At 38.8% G+C, this 17,266-nt stretch overlaps 1 protein-coding gene across 3 annotated transcripts in view; it reads right to left on the minus strand.

Moving 5' to 3' along the window:
• The window catches only part of ATG7 (autophagy related 7), a 101,099-nt gene extending 86,885 nt beyond the window's left edge, over positions 1 to 14,214 (minus strand). For all 3 annotated transcript variants that reach the window (XM_083351284.1, XM_083351283.1, XM_083351285.1), the window contains exons 1-8: positions 13,889 to 14,214; positions 12,774 to 12,828; positions 10,587 to 10,704; positions 9,292 to 9,369; positions 7,983 to 8,099; positions 4,314 to 4,463; positions 3,622 to 3,710; positions 2,066 to 2,187 (exon numbers count right to left, since the gene is read on the minus strand). In XM_083351284.1, the coding sequence (XP_083207410.1) occupies positions 2,066 to 2,187; positions 3,622 to 3,710; positions 4,314 to 4,463; positions 7,983 to 8,099; positions 9,292 to 9,369; positions 10,587 to 10,704; positions 12,774 to 12,828; positions 13,889 to 14,066 (907 nt within the window). In that variant the 5' untranslated portion in view covers positions 14,067 to 14,214. The remainder of the gene's footprint in view (positions 1 to 2,065; positions 2,188 to 3,621; positions 3,711 to 4,313; positions 4,464 to 7,982; positions 8,100 to 9,291; positions 9,370 to 10,586; positions 10,705 to 12,773; positions 12,829 to 13,888) is intronic.
• Positions 14,215 to 17,266: the final 3,052 nt, after the last annotated feature.

Below are 17,266 nucleotides of genomic sequence, written 5' to 3' on the forward strand. Positions count from 1 at the left end.
AAAACAGTGCAATTCACTTAACTGAAGGAAGTTGCTCAACAACTATGGCAAAAAGACTGTAAAATCAGGCATGACTCATTTAACAACTGCCTTGCTTAGAAACGGAAATTTTGGTCCCAGTTGTGGTCATACCTGTATGCTGTAAACAAAGTGTTTGCTTTTTAAAAAAAAAGTTTGTTTAAGGAATTCTATGCAAAATGGCATAAAAACTGTCAATCTGCGCCAGCTGTGTCACTGAAATTGAAAGGTGTCACTAGGAAGCATTAAACAAATGCCACATATTGCCCTGTCCAAGCCTAAAATAACTTGAAGCATTACTGAAAACAACTACAATTTAGATATTTTAATGAAAACTTCCCAGTTAATAAAAGAATTAAGCTTTTGGTATTCAGAGCAGAAAGAGTTTATAACTGAAGACTTCATTATACACCTTTTTCCCTAAATCTGAAATCCTCAGTTGTGTGTCTTTCATCATGCAGCTATCTCCCAACAGATAGTCCTCGAGTTACGACAATTGAACCTAAAATTTATGTTGCTAAGTGAAACATTTGTTAAGTGAATTTTGCCCCAATGTACTATTTTTCTTGCCATAGTTAAGTAAATCGTTGCATTTGTTAAGTTAGTAACCTAGCTGTCATGTGAATCTGGCTTCCCCATTGACTTTGCTTGTCAGAAGGTCGCAAAAGCTGATCACATGACCCCGGGACACAGCGGCCGTCATAAATATGAACCAGCTGCAAGGTGTCCGAATTTTGATCATGTGACCTGGGGATGCTGCAATGGTTCTAAGTGTGAAAAATGGTTATAAGTCACATTTTTCAGTGCCACTGTAACTTTGAACGGTCACTTTGAACTGTTGTAAGTCAAGGACTGCCTATATAAGTACACTTCTTTTTTAAAAAACAAATGTTTATTAGGTGAAGGAAACATTCAGAGCTTTATCATTAAGACATAATTGGCTTTTGCTCCTTAGTGGGGGATCAAAGTCAAAGAATTAAAAATATGACATCATCCAATCATTTTATTCTCAGTGAGTTCCACTTCACTAGCATTTAAGATAAAAGCAATAGCCTAGCAACCGTGAATTCTAGTCCTGCCTCAGGCACAGCTGCATGACCTTGGGCTAGTCACTCTCTCCCTCAGCCCTAGAAAGAAGGAAGGGCAAGCCATTTCTGAAAATATTGACAAGAAAACTGCTGAGATTTGACCAGGCAGTCGCAAGAAGCCATGTCTGACTTGAAGGCACAAACACACACTATACACACACCCTATGAAAGGTTTATAACCTTATAACATATCCAATATTGACGCATTAGGACGACACCAAAGGAAGAAAAATGTACGCAGAAAATTTAATGTAGAAAAATGGAAAGCCTACTCAGATGAAGAGGCTGACCAACAACAGAACAAGAAAAAAGCCATTTTGGAAGAGGTAATCCTGTATGTCACTATCAGCCACATCTTCGAAGTTATTCTCAAAGATTTTATATGATAATCACAGAGGATGGGTAAATTCACCTCAAAGGACAGACTAATTTAGACCTAGGATATTTTGAATTTTAAAGGTAATAATTAACATCTTACCTTGGTAATAAAAAAAGATTATATATTGATAACATAATTATGTTCTTGAAGCAGACTCAGAGCTAACTAATGAGTTCAGACGGAAGTGAATAAACAGTACATTGCCTTTTTCTGGGACAAAGCAGCCTAACGAAAAATGTAGCCATTAAATCAAAGAGAATTATGAATTTGAAGCTAGAAATGTTTGAGTAATTAAGCACATTGTCAATTGTTGCATTACTGATCGAGACTTGTGACGTAAATAATAGAAGCAGAAGCAACTGGCAGGAACAGAGAAAACTCAAAATTGGCATAAGAACAAATGGATCTTTTCTAAAGATATTTTACTAAGACTTAATTGACGAAGCAGGCCCCTGTTTACAGAAATGGAAGCACTTTGGTTTTTTTCTCTCTTTGGGAATGATCAAATAACCACTCCCCCACCACACTCCACAAAAAGCAACAAAATCCACCACAAACACTTATCTTTCAGAAGGGTTACCTGGACTGCTTGTCAACTGTGGAAGCATTACTTCAAAAATTATGCTGTGGGAAACGTCTCTGGCGCCCTGCATGGTCCTGTCTCGGAAGCAGAGCACTTCCACAGACTGAAGAATGCCTCCCCTGTCAGGAATGAAAATTCTGTAAAAGTAGTGGCTCCAGTGGCCCAGGAAAATTAAGATTAAGCAATCCTCTTAATGTGATATATCAGAACTTTCCAAAAGGATTATATTTCAATAGTTACACAGCTTAAAATTTGAAACTCATTTGCTAGCTCAAAGGTTATCTGAAAAAAAAAGAAAAAGCAAACACTAGACCAGGGGTCCCCAACCCCCAGTCCGTGGACTGGTACCAGTCCGCAGCATGCCAGCAAGCAAAGCACCATCCTCGGGATGCAAGCAGTATTCAAAACCACACTCTCTCTGGTCTGCGGAAAAATCTTTCTCCATGGCACTGGTCCCTGGGGTCCAAAAGGTTGGGGACCTCTGCACTAGACAACAAGAATTTTGCTTCCTGCACACTTTTGGGTGTATCTTATAGATTTTTGGCTGCTAATCATGAAAAGAATCTGAATTTAACCTACTGCATATCGTTTTATAGAAATCTTTTGTTCTTACATAATGATAATATATACCCTTCAGGACTTGTTGGCTATGCTGCATTCACAAAAGAAACATATGAAAACATGGAACTGTTGTTAAAGCACATCTGGTATACCAAGTACAATTGAAACATCTGTGGAGATCTAAAAGTAGTTGCTCTGCTGCTTGAAATGGAGCTCGGATATACCAAGTGCTGTTGTTAAATATATGTATGGGATAGCCATGCAGGAGAGTCATGTTATATTAAAAAGAAATGGCCACTCTGAAGAATTTGGTTACAGGGTAGAAAAGCAGAGCACTTGAGCCACTTATTGACCCAACAAATATATTTTTTGCCTCCGTTTCACATAAACATCAGACTAACAAACAATTTTGTGAAAGCAGTGATCAAGGAAGGTGAAGGTTTTCATCATTCAAGACATATGTTTCCAAGAATCACTGATGCCATGATTAAGGAAGGCATTTTTGTTGGTCCACACATCAGCTATGTCATCAGTAACAAGCGGTTCAAAGATATACTATTGGGCCAGATAAAGTGGTCTGAAAAATATTTAAGGATGTCACTGAGAATTTTCTTGGCAACTACAAAGTACCAAACTACATTCAGTTGGTTGACAAACTTCTTCCAGCATACAAGACCACGAAGTGCATCATGTCACAGATTTATATTCTGCATTCACACTTGCATTTCTTTCCCCAAAAAATCTAGTTCTAGTCAGTAACAACAATTATTATTATTCATATGATTTTAATGCATATTTCTGGACTTCGCTGTTTCCCACCCAGAGTCCTTTAGGATTTGAGTATGCTATAATATTTATACTGTGATAGTTCCTGCCTAATCTTATAGTGAAAAATAAGTTCTACCAAATTCAGTGAAACTAACTTCATAGTATGTGTTTAGGATTGCAATCATGGAAAAACCATGTTCAAGGCATCATCTAATAATAAATACCATCTGTGCGCTGCAAGGATCAACATATTTCTCAGTGGCCATCCTGGATATTGGGTGAAATTACAGGGGTCATAAACACCAAATGTCACCTGCAAAGAAAAAAAACACCCCATATTAAAGACTATTTTATGTTAACACTGATAAAGAGTTCAAAAGTTGCCAATTTTATGTGTGGATAGATAAACTGGACTAGAAGACCCAAATTAAGTAAATAGAACAATGCTTCACATATTACACAGTAGCCACATTATACATTTCTAATCAAGCAAATTAACTCTAATTAAAAATCCAGACAGTGACACAAATTCCACGTTTTTTATTTGTAATTAATTTCTATTTGTGAAACTGGTCTGGGAAAATACTAAATGACGTGGCCATATCATCCATTCATGCTTTTCTGCATTTCCTAAAACCCTTCCAACCACATTCACGTAGTATATTGGTGATTGGATTAGTTTTACCCTTAAGTCAGAGCTAAGCCTAAATCCCCAAAACAATAAATTCAGAATTCAGAGAATAAATTTCAGAGAAGGCTTTATTTTCAAAAGCATAACTTCTTACAAGTTCCTTTTTCAGATATCCAGCTAATTTTACTCCTTTTCCTCTATCCCATTATTAAGAATTGAATGCTCTAGAAATTATGAAAATGAGAATTTCAGTGCTCTGTATTCTGCTCATTAGTATATTTTTACCTTCTCCTGTTGATCAGAAAAAAAGTCATCCCAGTTTGTAAGTAAGGATACGTGGACTGAATCTTCATGGTATTTAATTAAAAAATAAGGCAGGGCTGTAAGACCTTCTTTCTGACAAAGTTGATCATATGAAATCTGGAGGGCCTCACTCTAAAAAAAGACAAAGACAATCAATTCAGTTTCCTTCATACTAAAATACTGCTGTATACGGTATGTCCACTTACAGTAAATAAGGTAAAGGTAAAGGTTTCCCCGCACATGAGTGCTAGTCGTTTCTGACTCTAGGGGCTGGTGCTCATCTCCGTTTCAAAGCCGAAGAGCCAGCGCTTGTCCAAGGACATCTCCGTGGTCATGTGGCTGGCATGACTAGATGCCAAAGGCGCACGGAACGCTGTTACCTTCCCACCGTAGTGGTCCCTATTTTTCTACTTGCGTTTTTACGTGCTTTCGAACTGCTAGGTGGGCAGAAGCTGGGACGAGTAACAGGCGCTCACTCTGCTACGTGGCACTCGGGATTCAACCCGCCAAACTGCCGACCATCTGATCGACAAGCTCAGCGTCCTAACCCACTGAGCCACCGCATCCCTTACAGTAAATAAATGGCATCAAAAACTGCTTTCTTCTTTAAAAGAACTCCAAAAGGCTAAAAATCAATTTAACCTAGAAGTTAACTGAAAAGGGGTAACTAATCAGCAAAAAAAATTGCAAAAAGAAAATTGCAAAAGAAAATAGAGCTCATTAGAGCTCATTACAATAAACAAACAAAAGCCAATGCAAAGCGTTTTTAAAAATTATTAAGATGAAAATTATTAAGATGGCAAGAAGCAGCAGCCTACTTCAAGACTACCAACTCCCCTTGGCGGGCTTCTTAACATCAATATCAGAGCTGGGCTGGGGAAACAGGCCTTAAGGCTACAGATTAAGTTAAGGCAAATGAAGCAGCACTGCAGCAGCTCACAACTTCAGATGTTGCCAAAGTTCAGACCCTACGAGAGCGTTTTCCAATCTGCCAAACTTAATTAGCAAACTGGTAGCAGCATTTTGCATCTTAGAAGATGCACGTAGAGTTGGTTTCCAGGACTATGGTGACTAAAGAGTGTGGCTTGAAGGACAGAGGGAAGACCTACTACCAAAGTGACAATTGGGTAAACAGTGCTTAAGAGCAGGCCAAGAAAGTAGGTTAGGAAAACACTTCAGGCAGTTCCCCTCCTCTTAATTCTCATGAAGATAAATAAGTGAAGCAGGGAAGCATATTCACATTTGCAAAATTGGTTACTACTAACAGTTCTGCATGGTGTCTGTTTTTCTCACTTGGGCCTATCTTATTCAGCTAACAAGTACTGAAAACAGTGAATAGAGTTTAACTATCCCATTTATCTAGAACAGGGGTGTCAAACTCAATTTCATTGAGGGCCGCATCAGCATTGCAGTTGCCCCCAGAGGTCCTGGGTGGGCGTGGCCTACTGGGTGGGCATGGCTAAAGTGCATATGGCCTACTGGGTGGACATGGCCAGCTCTACCTCATTCGCATCAAGGGTGCCTATGGGGGCCTGGGCAGGAGTGGGACAGATCTGAGGGTCTCTGGCAGAAGGAGGGTCTCTGAGCCAGGGCCAAGGCAGTGGGGGCCGTTCCCTCACTGTTTCCAGGATGGCTTTGTGGGCCGCATGAAACCATCTGGCCCCTGGGCCTTGTGTTTGACATGTCTGGTCTAGAAGCAGATTCAAACAAGAAGCTTGTGAGCTGCTCACCTGGAACTGACGGTGCTCCAATTTTAGAAAAGCCCTCGGAAGCAGGCTATAAAGCAGATCCACCTCCCTCTGCCCAATGCAGTTTCCCAGCATTTAGTTACAGGGCAAAAAGCAGCCCACTTTCCTCATCTCTCCTATTTTGAAGGGAGAGAACCCATACCTTTGGAGTCAAGGAGAGCTCCAATTCTGTGGCCCATGATGTGAAACATATAGCCTGAAGCCTAGAGTGAGCCCAAAAATAAACAAAACTCACAGCATTCACTAAGCCCAGAAGCAGAGCAAAGCAATATAATCAAAATAAAATATGTATACAACAGGATTTTTTTTTTCTTCCAAAACAGGCTAAAAGATTTTTTGCTCTCTCATCTCCCTTATGCCAACCATCTACGTTCTTCCCAAGTCCTGTTCAATTTTTATCATACAAAAGTTGCATTTGCAGCCCAGGATGACATCAGTGAATTTTGGAAGGTTTTTAACATTTATTTTATTTAAGACTCAGATGAGGTGCCCTCCACTACTATCTTTACTCTTTAAAGACTCCCAAATCCTTGAGAAAGGACAAGCAGAAGGCGTTTTTTTAAAGTGGAAGTGGGGAATTTGAGAATGAGAAAATAACTCTTTCTTCTAGAGCCCCCTACAACACACAAAATGGATGAAAGAAAATCAGCCCTGCCTTGTGTAGTAAGGTCATGTCAGCAACTGGCCTCCTGTGGCGCTTAAGAAGGTCAAGAGACCAATCTGTAGTCCCAACTATTAATCACCAATTATATTATCTAATTTATATTACTCCAGATTTTGAACTGCCACCTGAAATCAGTCACTGCTTGTAACATTAAGTAATGTTAACCTTTTCCAAGAAAATAAATTCTGCAGAACTGATGTATTAGATATGAGTTATAAAATCCTCGCAAATGGCCAAATGGGTCATTCTTCAGATTTACAAGCCTTGTGAGAGAAAATCCTATTTTCACACTGGAAATTATATTTGGTAATTTTGTAGTTAGGATTCAATAAAAAAGAACTGTCCCATGGGTACAGGCTTATCCTCTGAAATGTCAGCAGCTCTTGAGACACCACATAATGGGTTGCCAAGAGGAAAAAAAATCTTCTTTACAGCTCAAGAGTTTACCTGATCACTCAAACTTAGCCTGTGTCCAGCTACTGCTTTCTAATTTTATGTAATTTTAGATACTATCACATTTATAGCTTAGACATAGATTCCTTTTCGCTCTTACAACTCCTGGTCAAACTGTTGACTTACAGATGAACATACTTCTTGTACAGATCTAAGATTATGATAAACTGAATGACTGTTTTCTTTATGGGTCAGTTGCTCCTAATTCAAGGGGACTTTGATTAGGGTAACAGTGGCATTCTGAGCTCTTAAGAATTTTGCAACTTTCAACTGTACTGAATTTAGGGACAGAAAGCCATTTTACATCTTTACGTATGAGCAACAGAGCAAAAACAGAGAACGTGAAAAACAAATAGCAATAAAATCTCACAAGACACTGTGATAAAAAAAAAGATTATGCCTACAACCCACAATGGGGACAAAGACCACAATTTCTGTTAAACATTTCTTCCAGGAAAAAAAATAAACAACCACCAGAAATAACAGTTGACTGAAGTGGAAGAAACGTGTCTAAATAGCAAATTATGTTAGGATACAATCTCATAATAGAGATATATGTCTCCTAAAAAAGCCTTTTTGGAGGATCCATTTTCTCAGCCTTGTCAGACACTGAGGTAATAAAGAGTTTCCAAAACTGACTCCCCATTTCAAAGGTCGATATAAAAATCTATACAACATTATTTACCACGCTTGTGCTTAGTAATGACATAAATTATTTTATGTTCTATGTTATGAAAAGTACTGTGTGTACTAGACTATTGTATCTGCGTAATGGTTTTTAATTACCTGAGCTGGAGAGAACTTTGTATTCAGAGGCACTGGTTGTTTAACCAAAGGGATACCTTCTGGGACATACAATGCAGGATAACAAAACCAGTAATAGAAATGGTATCTCTTTAGATCCTAAGGGAGAAATTATATAAATACTTCAGAATTGGTATTAACCTGGAAAGAGTAATTTGATCTAATTCTTACACTTTGAATAAAAGGAAAATAAGACTTCTTTCAGCGTCAGAAATGACGCCCAGCTTCTTAACCATCATCCTGAATATGTGCAAACACTTCAGTAGAATCTCAAGGGATTGGCTGAAATTCCAGGCTTTTTATGGAATTCTCAGCTTTGCATATCTTCTCCACCATCTCCTTAAAATGTTCACGTGGCTTATCAGATAGCCATGTGAACATTTTTCTCTATCCGCAGAACTGGGCTGTCACATGCTTTTAATCTTCAGAATGGCATGTCTTGTTAGTAAGACAACTTTTATTCTACATGTATACACCGCCCATCATCTGCACATATTTTGTTAAGCAAGCATACTTCTCTCCCTTGCTCCCCATTTACAAAATACTATCAAAGACAACATTGTGGAAAAATAGTTCACCTACCAACCAATCGTTAAGCAGCTGTTCAAAGTTACAATGCACTTTTACAGCTCATTTATGATTTTCACAGCATCCCTTAGTCACGTGATCACTATTACATTTGGTACACAGTGTCCTGTACCAGGCCTGTGGGTTTTTTATTTCTCCCATCTCCCTTGCAGAGCAAACAGTTTGAAGAAAGAGATATTTCAAGAGAGTTTTCTCTTCTACACATTGAAAACAATGTGATTGTATTGAGTGACACAAAGGGAGATTGACTACAAAAATCACTTGATTTTTTTCTGTCCCCCACCTTTGCAGAAATTGGACAGAAAGGGATTTCAAGAAAGTAATCTGTCAGCATAGCTGTGCTATGATCACATTGCTTCTGATGTGTACAAGATAGAAAACAGGCATTCAAGCATTCCAAAGGGCAGACAAGTGGCTAAGAGGCAAATAAAAGCCAAAGATGTGAAACTGACTAGTCCCGCTTATTTCCAGGTGGAAAGCACAGTCCTAGTTATGAGATTTCCCGCTTAGTAACCACTTTATTTAGTAGCAGTGTTGCGTGTCCCAATTAGGATTGTTAAGTACGGACTACCTGTTAACCTATTTTCCAGTTGATTGGACTTTGTGTTTGGCAGATGCATGACCCAATTAAATGGGATTCTGGAATAAAAATATTAGTATAAATATGGAGCATTTTGTATCTTTTTTGTACAATTTAACTTACTGCAAATGTTAAGAGAAGAAATTTGTTCAATAAAACAGGATTTTTAATGGCATTCCCCGATGTTATTGAATCCCATATCTATGGAGGGAGGAAAAAAAAAGAGAATCACCCACGACAGTAGTACTATTTTCACGGCTGCTACACAATTAAAATATGCTACATATTTCATGGATTTATATTAACAAAATTTAATTTGGCTTATTCTTCATTGTAAACAAGTGCGCAAGTATAATTATAAAGTGGCAAATAATGAATAAACACAAAGATTCCACTGATTTTACTATTATCAAATCAGAGTAAGCATCTGATTTACACAATAATTTCTATAAAGGAGGACAAGTTCCAACAACAAACATATTTTGTATACAGAAGGCCCCCAGATTAAATTTTACCCTGAACACTTGGAAAGCTTCCTGTAAATAGCAAATAAATGACTGGTCTCATTTACAGTAATATTCATGCACAACATCTAGTCAATGCTGCAGCTGAGAAGCTCAAAACTGAGCAGCATCTAATCAAGTTAATGAAATTTTGGACCTGAGCATTTCAAAATTCAGAGCTCAGTCTAGGAGCCTATTCAAAATGAACTTCTATAGCATTCTGTCTTCTATGACATAACGAAGAAAACTAAGGTTGAAGACTGTTGAGTTCTGCGCTTCAGCTGGATCTAAAAGCCTATAGTCTTCATCCATGACTTTATTAAAAAAAAAAACTTAAGAAATATGGCAAGCAAGGAAAGCCACATTGGAGGTTCATAATTTTGAGATTTGTCATCTTATCCTCCTCACCTTATTTTTTGATTATTTATTCATTTACAAAATTGTAATTGTTTAGTTCGTGTTATATGGAATTCTAAAGTTCCACAAGGAATTAAAGGGGGGGGGTGGTGTTCATCCAAACAGAACTTAATTTTTTCATTAGAGCTTTACCTCCTGACTTGGGGGGGGGGGAGTTCCAGGAATTGGGCTTTTTTTTAGTTTATAAATTCTACAGACTGAAAAAAAAGTTCAATAAACCCTGGAACACCTGTTTGTTGTATGATGTGCAATACGATAGGACCTTCCAAATAATGTATTATTAGACAATTTTGTGCTGAAATATAAGCACTCCTTTCCTGAAATAAATGAGATCAAAGTCTGAAATACAATGCCCGTGAATTTGAGGGCTACATTTTAATCATTTCAATAGAATTGTATTGTTCATAAAGCAACTACAGGTTATTCACAATGTTTGGCCCATGCACTGTTTTTCATTCACGCTTCAGGTTTGGAGAACTCATTCCCATTTTACTTTACCTCAGTTGCTGCTTGGTCAAGGAGAAGCTTTTTGTCACAGGATTTGAATGATTCCAATGTATTGGTGTTATATAACATTCCAACAGCGGGGCAACAATGTGCTGGTGTTGGGGCATTCCTGAGGGGAAAAGAAATAATCTTAAAATGTATATGGCATTTACATTTTAACAAATCAAAATCATTAGTAGTTAGCACATACTTTATCAACAATTTAAAAGTAAGAATAAAAGGGGGAAAATGGATATTTTAGCCGGTTATGTAAGTCAGGCCATGTATACTGTGTAATATATAATCTCAACATCAGTTTCAATAGCTGATAAACACTGGATTGATGGAAAGTGTAACAAGGCATTCAATTTAGGTCCTTGAACAGAATAACATACATAGCCTTGACCATTAATTTTCTGTTTCATAGAACCATTACTTCACCCTAAAGAGAAAACAGGCCCGTGAGTCTTTTGCAAATAAAAAACAAAGATTTTCTCTGTGCAATGGGGTTTAGCCTCTAAAACTCCACATTTCTATAAGACGAAAGCACAGGTTCAGACAGGTCTGCGTACCTGACACTTGAATGACCATGTTATGCTAAAAGTTACAATATCTTGTAACAGAAATGTTGTTGTTAGCTGTGAAGTCGTGTCCAACCCATCGCGACCCCATGGACAACGTTCCTCCAGGCCTTCCTGTCCTCTACCATCTTCTGGAGTCCATTTAAGCTCACGCCTAACTGCTTCAGTGACTCCATCCAGCCACCTCATTCTCTGTCGTCCCCTTCTTCTATTGCCCTCAATCTTTCCCAGCATTAGGCTCTTCTCCAGTGAGTCCTTCCTACTCATTAGGTGGCAAAAGTATTTGAGTTTTGAATCTGTCACTACCTCCATTTCTTCCCCATCTATTTGCCAGGAATTGAGAGGGCCGTATGCCATGTTCTTGGTTTTCTTAATGTTAAGTTTCAACCCAAGTTTTGCACTCTCCTTCTTCACCCGCAACAAGAGGCTCTTTAGTTCTTCTTCACTTTCTGCCATTAGAGTGCAGCTGGAATACTGTCACCTCCACTACCTTTGTTGTTGCTCAGCTTTTCTAAGGCCCGCTTCACTCCACATTCTAGGATGTCTGGCTCAAGGTCAGTGACCACCTCATTGTGATTATAAGGGATGTTAAGCTCATTCTTGTAACAGAAATATTGTTCTTCAAACTCCGTATTTACTGTTATTCTGTTTACCAAATCCTTATCTCTCCTTCACTTAAGCTTTATACTTCTCCTACATTTCTGTTATTCATTTAAGTACCCCTTTCTCCAGTAAGTGGCAGCATCTGGATGCCAAAGTAGAGTTGGGCCTAGCTGGATTGAGAGAACCATGGAATCTCAGGGCTTTGGAAGAATTGGGAAGTTGAAAGGCATCTGGAAGAAGGTAATGGCCAACATCCCATGCTCCTGCCAAAAAACTGCTGATAGCCCAAATCAAGCTTTCAAGAGGTTTATATTTTTTTCTTCTGGATCTGTCTCATTTTTTTAACCACAAGACTTTTAAACTTTCAACCTTTAGGCCTCTTTTGAGGATTGTTCCTTCATTCTCTTTTTTCCTAGTTCTTGAAGTCTCTATTTACCTTAGTGTTATCAAACTGGCCTTCAGAACCTATTGTACACTATTGATTTATTCTCCAAGTAGTTAAAATATACAGAGACTTATCCCCAACTCAAGATCCAAAACAAATTGTTATAAGCTATTTATGAGCTGCTGCATAGCAAAGTGAAAGCTTTAGAGAAATTGCATGTTCAATATCTCATTACTTGGCATCACTCCAAACACAGGCTAACATATCTGCACCATTGACAGTTCTTATATCTGACTCTTATCAACTCATGGAATAGAAACAACCATCACAATGATTATGCCAAGTACAAATCCTATTTGTCCAGAACAATAAGTGAAAATACTGTTGGTGATTCTTGGTTCATTAAACATAGCTCAGTCATTTAGTGTGTGTACTGTGTATATTCATTTCTATACTTCCTCACTAGCATAAAGTAGACATTTGTACTGGCATTCTGAAACATTGCCCTTGCAGTAGTCATGATTCTAATGTACAAATCTCGGTTTATAGTCTAATGATTACAATGCTAATAATCAGCCTCTGTATCCTAATAACTATTTCAAGATTAAAGTTAAAGGATTTATTACTTACATATCAAAAGCACTAAATTCAAGGGTTAAACGTGCTGGCATTCCAGGAGGATCTCCTAACAGATAGAGGAAAAAAATAAACAGATTATTAAAATAGTGACAATTATACAACCCAGGACATCTCTATATAATATAATGTTCTATGAAGCAGATTTATCGTAATCTGTCATATTCTTGGTTGATGACTGAAGAGCCCAGATGTTCTTTCCCCATGTGGTAGTTTCATAACTGTTTCTCCATTTCATAACAGGAAGCATTCTACAAAGGACAATGTGAGAAACATGGCCATCTTATTCTGTCTGCACAAAGAACTTTTCCTCCATTTATTTCCGCCCCACATACACAGCCACATAACAGAGGATGATAGAGGAGTTGAGAAGCCTTTTCTCTTAACCCCTCTTTTTGGGGATGGGAGAAGCGTAATGTTTTAGTTGTTTGGCATCTTATGAAGGGCAATAGCAAACAGCAAATTTTGGAAAGAAAATTTACATTTAACATTAACCTTCTTGAGCAATCTAGCTCTTCAGCTTGGAGAGAACTGATTATGACAGAGTACTCATATGACCTACTTCATAATATTCATGTTGCAACACTTAACAATCCTGAAAGAGTTGTTCCTACTGACTGAATCATGATCTATACGTATTTAAATAAACTACTTGGGAGTGTTGAACTGGGTACCTTTCTATTAATTCTCTGTGTTCTTTAATTTCTGGCCTTTTATGTAAGGATAGCCCTTCAGACTGTCATGGAAATAGTGTCCCAACTACATCTGGCAAGTAGCAATCTTCTCAATCCCGACCAATAGTACCCACTCAGGTGAATGTCGAATGAACAGATCTTTAAGCAAATGCAGAAGCTGCTATGCAGGGAAGGCGCGGATATCCCCGGCCAGTATTCAGTATAGTGGACAGTGATGAAGGGTTAACCTGTGGTAAGAAAACCCAGCCAGGCTTGTTTACTTAGATATCAAGTCTCTCAGAGTTCACGGGGATTTGGAACGACATGCCAGCGTTAGGCTGAACCTAACCTGAACTGTCCCGATTCACACAGCCGGACGCGTTACTAGAACGACAAGCCCCCTCCAAGAAGGAAAAGTGTTTACGGTCTACTTGCCATTATAGTAATAGCCTCTGATCGGTTTCGGAGACTCGTCCAGTTTGTACTCATTGAGTTTTTTCTGAGTGAGCTCATGCCAGAAACCTGCGTCCAGCGCGCTACTGAACGGAACAAATTGCAGATTGGGATGCCCACCCTCCGCGGGGTGTCGCGATTCACCACCGCCGCTGGCCATGATTTGGCATCGGTAGCTATCAGCTGAAAGCTAGGGTCAGGCTGCCTCCGAGTTTCCCCGGAAACTGCCGGTTATCCCTCTCCAACTCCGCCCGGGAAGAAAAACTATCCCGAGGGGTGCGCGTCGGCGCCAGCAGCAGTAGCGGCAGCAAGAGCCCTTCGCAGGGAGCAGGAAGGGGAGGAGCAGGCGACGATACATCGCGCAGCGCGCGCAGCAGTCAGGAGGACGCGGGGCGGAGCTTCCCGCCCGGGGACGCCAGGAAAGATGCTCCACCTCCGAGGGGGTTGGGTGAAAAAAGAGGCGTGGCCGGGAAGTTCATAAACGGAGAGGGCGTGGCCAGGGGTTTGCCGTGGATCGTGCCTTGGGAAAAGAGGTTTGGTCCATTCGTGGAGTTTGGGTTTCTTGCTGCGAGCGCCCATTTAAGTAGTCGAGTTTTGTGACTCCCCGAAGCCTGCTGTTTCATCTCACAAAGGCCGATGTAATTAGTAGAGGAGGGCTGGCATAAGCGGCAAAGGCTTTTAATTTCAACACAGAAACGCTGGCTTAATTTACAGAGAAATTGGTTCAAGTTCCGAGTCTGGAAAATTCACATTGTACTACTACGGATTCAGCGCTCAGAGGCTTGTAGTCTCTTACCACAAACACATAGTGGCAACGATTCCTTAGTTTGACGTAACCGTGGCATTGCTTCAATTCAGTGACAAAATAGATGTGTAACATTATTGCATAAGTTAACAATGAAGTGCTGAGTTTGTTTTGATTTTGAAATGGTTGAGTAAAATGGAAGTATATCGTTATTTTGGATTGATGGATATCGAGCAATCTAAATGAGATGAATGACTGTTCTGTACAATGGACTCGAGGGACTTGCCTCCTGTGTTTAGCTGACTGGAGAAGAAGAAATAAATTGCTGCCTAAATTTCACTCCATTCAGTTTGGTAACAGCCCAGATCATTGCCCAGCCCCAGGCAGTGCTTATCACAGACCCCAACTGATAGATTCCTCTGCATTTTAACCCCCTCCCCATTGTATTGGAAAAGCAAGATCCAGTTGCTTTCCATTCTATGGATTAGTCAATGAGGATATGAGGTTTCCATGATGGATACTTTACCACTGTTGCTGCTCCAGTGGGAGAAAAATACATAGTTTTACTTTCAGTGATGTAGACTGGAAGTGAAAATTGGCAATTCTTGTCAAATTCACCTTTTTTTTAAGGAAAAACCCCAACCTCCAGAATTTTAACAATGAAATGGGGGCAGGGAGTCCAGTGGTCACCCATCCTCTTTGACAACCTGAGAGCTGCTATAACAAACTGCAGGCAGATAGAAACAGTGAATTAATTCTTCAGAGCATTGTTTGTCAATTATATAGATAGAAGGAAGCCATGTACAGTTTGTCCTCGACTTACAACAGATAATTTAGTGAGCAAAGTTTTAACAGCACTGAAAAAGTGACTTGTGACTTTTTTCCACACTTACACCATTGCAATATCCCCATGGTCACGTGATCAAAATTCAGACTTTAGGCAATGGAGTCATGATGTTTGCATTGTCCCAAGGCAATGTGATTACCTTTTGCAACCTTTTGACAAGCAAAGTTAATGCAGAAGCTAGATTCACTTAACTGTATTACTACCATGGCTTTTTTTCTCATAGAACGCTCAGAATGGCATTCCGGCACCTTTTTTTGGGGGGGGAAAAAAACCAGCTACCTTATTGGATTTCCTAAGCCTATTGCAGGGCTAGCAATCTTGGCTCTTTTTTTATGACTCATGGACTTCAACTCCCAGAAATCCTGAGACAGCCATGCTGAGGGGAAAGGGAGAGGTTTCCAAGCTGAGCTATGCTGGCTCAGGAATTCTGGGAGTTGAAGTCCTTGAGTCATAAAAGAGCCTGCACTAGAGGAGGACATTAAAATTATTTACAGGACTACTTATTTAGGAACTAAACTTTTAGAATCTAAAACAGCTAATTCAAAAAAACCAACAGGAAAGAACCTCACATTTTTCATTTGCTTCTGTCTTTTGGAAGGTAAAATTAGATAACAAAATAATCTATTTCTTATGTTAACATCTCTGCAATGAAATCAAAGGTAACAGGAAAGAAATGAGAAACATTTTTCTCAATGTAATATGTCTAATTTAGCTGATTCTAGAAAAAATAGTATCTTTTGTACACTCTTGAAAACTATTTTGAATCTAAACAATTCTTAAGAATGAAATATTCTTAATTTGGACTTTACTTTTACTGTTTGGACTGTTGTGTGTTTTGAAAAATAGATTATTTGGAATCTAGTTATGTTGCACTTCAGTTTTTAAATAATTAACCTAGTATATACATAACAGTATATGATGTATTCCCTGGTGAGCTTAACATCAATAACAACATTTATTAAAAAGGCTAAAATAATTTCTGGTGGTATTATCTGTATATTAAAATTTTGGACAAGCAGTGATCATGTATCCTAGCAAAAGATGTTACATATGGGCATAAGCATAGTCAGTAGGATATACCTTTTTAAAAATATCAAACATGCAAAGAAACAAAAATAAGTCCAAAATGCCAACTTTGCAACCAATATTTCTCATCCATAACTATGGCACCCTAAGGATACCTGCATACATGCAAATGCTTCTCTGGGATCAGTAACGCAACAGGGATTGCTTTTTCCTTCCAGTAACATATGCCTAAAACCAGTTTATTGCATTTGGCAATTGTACTAAAAAAAAATCTCACTGTCAACCAATATAATTCATTTAATTTGAAATCAAGTGAAAAAATTATTTAAATTATTTTATTAAAACAAATTAATGGCAATTCTTTTATAAGAAGTTGCCTCAAAGAAAATGAGTTTGACATGCCTGCTCTAGATAGTTGAATGCTCCAAAATAAATTCTAGACCAGGCCTGTACATGCAGCCTACCAAGCACCCTTGGACAGAGCACAGACTTTTTTTTTAAGTAATAAAATCACCACCACTGCCCTGAAAGTCATGTTGCCTAGTGCCTCCATGGCTTACTATGACCACGAGCTCCAACACTGTAGATACTCCTCTAGTCACCAAAACATTGATTAGCCCACCAGCATTCCTTTGCAGACCACAAAGATTTTTAATTTATCAGTGTGGGCCTTTCCCTTCTACAAGTTGCACATACCTCTTCTAGATTTTCCTCTTGCCTTTCCGAGTTAACTCCTTGGTCT

This window comes from Vipera ursinii, assembly GCF_947247035.1.
Source record: "Vipera ursinii genome assembly, chromosome: 2".
In the NCBI taxonomy this organism is placed as follows: domain Eukaryota; kingdom Metazoa; phylum Chordata; class Lepidosauria; order Squamata; family Viperidae; genus Vipera; species Vipera ursinii.